The 2,500-nt window shown below is 42.2% G+C and overlaps 1 protein-coding gene across 1 annotated transcript in view; it reads left to right on the top strand.

Moving 5' to 3' along the window:
• Nucleotides 1-2,500, top strand: part of LOC147025451 (uncharacterized) — a 122,934-nt gene that overhangs the window by 38,484 nt on the left and 81,950 nt on the right. Inside the window, exons 4-5 of the mRNA XM_085886445.1 lie at nucleotides 1,980-2,099; nucleotides 2,210-2,269. Coding sequence (XP_085742571.1) covers nucleotides 1,980-2,099; nucleotides 2,210-2,269 — 180 coding nt within the window. The remainder of the gene's footprint in view (nucleotides 1-1,979; nucleotides 2,100-2,209; nucleotides 2,270-2,500) is intronic.

Raw genomic sequence — 2,500 nt, 5'->3', positions numbered from 1 at the left:
CATCGCCAAGAACCGTCGGTACAGATGTCCCCTTACGGCGGCACAACGGCCTTGCTAATTTTCCCCAGCACGCGACACGCTCAGTCAATGAAAGAAGGGATGCGAACGAACTGAAACATTTAACAATCGGGGTTTATTTATAATGCAATGGGTGGGGAATGAGGGAAGTACGTAAGGGCAGAGCTAAACCGAATAATAGAAAGGCAAATAATGTACAGCAAAGCACTTATACAATTACTACTTACTATACTGGTGCCACAAACACACACACGCACACCCAAATAAACAGACCAAATGGTCTTTAATTGGACCTCCAGCCCGGAGGACAGTCGGGCTGAAGACCAGGTCTGTCTGGGACCTTTCCACCTCGTGTGGTCTCCAAGGTGACCCGATCCATGGAGGAGGAGGAGGAGGAGGAGGAGGAGAATGACGGCCAAGACGATCACCAAGGCCACGACGACGAACAAGAGCGCTCCAAGACTAGAAGTACCGTGTTGTCCCAGATGTACCTCTCAGGCCACAACGACCACGACAGGAGGAGAGAGAGACGTCCAATCGACTGACTCCCCTTTTATTCGCTCCGTGCGCGGCTCGACCCCCTCACTCCTCGGCGCGCTGCCCAGTGCATCCGTGGGTGAGGGCTCGACCTTTCCCCTAGTAAGTGCGTGGAGGACGCCGGGAGCTGAGGGTTTTCTCCTCTGCAGCATGTCCGCAACCAACGGTCATTTTGTTGCTGTCGTTGAAGATGAGGTTTTTCTGAAATAAATCACAGTGCATTTACATTGATTTACCCATTAGACAAGGGAAGGAAGCTTTCTATAAAACACATACTTACCGATATAACTGAGCTGTAGGAACCTGGATGTTGTGTGTGATAGTTTTCCAAATTCGCAACAATATCACCACTATAAAAGTTAGTGACTGATTTGTAGATGAATATGAAGGGACACTGTACCCAGGAGAAGTGGTAGCCATTGATGGTGATCAGAATGACAACCAGGTTTCAGTAATGCAACTAGCAAGACCCAACTGGAAATGGTCAAACCTAAGAGATGTTGAAAAATGTAACCTGGGTAACCGATTGTTTTTTGGACAAGTTACCCACACAAAAGAAGTTTCTGAAATTCTCCTCCTGTGTAATGTGTGGGCGTGTAATGTAACTACTGTGGAAAAACATGAGAGAAACACTTATGCAAGGAAATTATGATACAAATACGGGCCTCAATACATCAAAAATGTAACGTGAGTAACCGTGGAATTGCCCAGAGGAGTAAGGTAATCGTTTTCATCTGCCTGGCTGTCAGTCAGTAAAACGTCATTCAAAAATCATTCCAAATGGGAAACTTACTGTTTTTAATGACGTCATAAAGGACACAAACACCAGGCACAAATAACTAATGTAACTTGTTAAATAAGGTGGTATAAAAGATGCTGTATCAACAGCGGGAAACTTATGGAAAAAGGTTTCCTTCTGCGACCTTTAAAACTTTTTATTTCAATTGAATTATATATTTTAACACTGCAGAAAACAAAATGCCTTTTTGACACTGACTTCACTGTAGTTTCAATTGCATGTTATACTTGAACACGAGAATGCAAAAATGCTTTTTGACACTTCCAAAACCCTCCAGTTTAGCAGTACTTGGACAAAATATTACATCTCGACTCATCAAATTTGATGAGGGGTTTCTCTTTGCGTTGGGGATTATTGAGATTCGGACAAACTCCCGGCTCATCGGAAATATAGATCATGCTTGGTGAGGCAAAGCGAGATGATTTAAAAAGACCCTTCCCATGTCCTTTTATTTTTGTGTTTTTTTGTTTTTGTTTTGTACTTTTTTCCGGATATTGTTTTATTTTATGTGATAGTTGCTGGAGGAGGCATTGCAGTTTCAGTTCTTGAAATGGAGAATGTATTTGATATTCAGTTTGGCACATATGTACGAAGTTGTGCATTTATGAGAACTGTTCTTTTTCAGGGAAGCAAACATCAACAAGTCTCCTGGTTCACAAGATGTTGTTCTGAACCAGCCCACCCATGTGGACCAGTCATCGCCGTCCACCACTCCAAAGAAAACCACTTTTTGGAACCGTCTGAAGTAAATAATTTTATTTTCCCCTGCTTCACTTTTTGTTTTTAACTTGTGTTTGGAAATATCTACTTCAACAAATGTGCAAGAAATTGACTTTTAAATCCTTTTCAACGTAGGAAAATGTTTTGCCAACGTGACAAGAAGGAGAAGGGTCGTCCCGATGATGAACATATCGTGTAAGTAAGCTCAAATGTCATGACATGAAATTTGCTATCAACAGAAATGGTATTCCTTCAACGAATTTAATATCAACCCTGTCATGTCTCGATCACATTTTGCACCTTAATTATTTTCTGTATCATAGACTCGAGGCTTCAAGTCAAGGGGATTGCTTTGGTGTGCTTGCACCGAGTTGTTTAACTTGGATTGCAATCTTGATCCAGATATTAATGGCCAACGCGATGTTT

Source organism: Eptatretus burgeri, chromosome 6 (assembly GCF_056783735.1).
Source record: "Eptatretus burgeri isolate ZD-2024b chromosome 6, Ebu_testis_v1, whole genome shotgun sequence".
NCBI lineage: Eukaryota > Metazoa > Chordata > Myxini > Myxiniformes > Myxinidae > Eptatretus > Eptatretus burgeri.
This window is presented reverse-complemented; position numbering and strand designations above follow the sequence as displayed.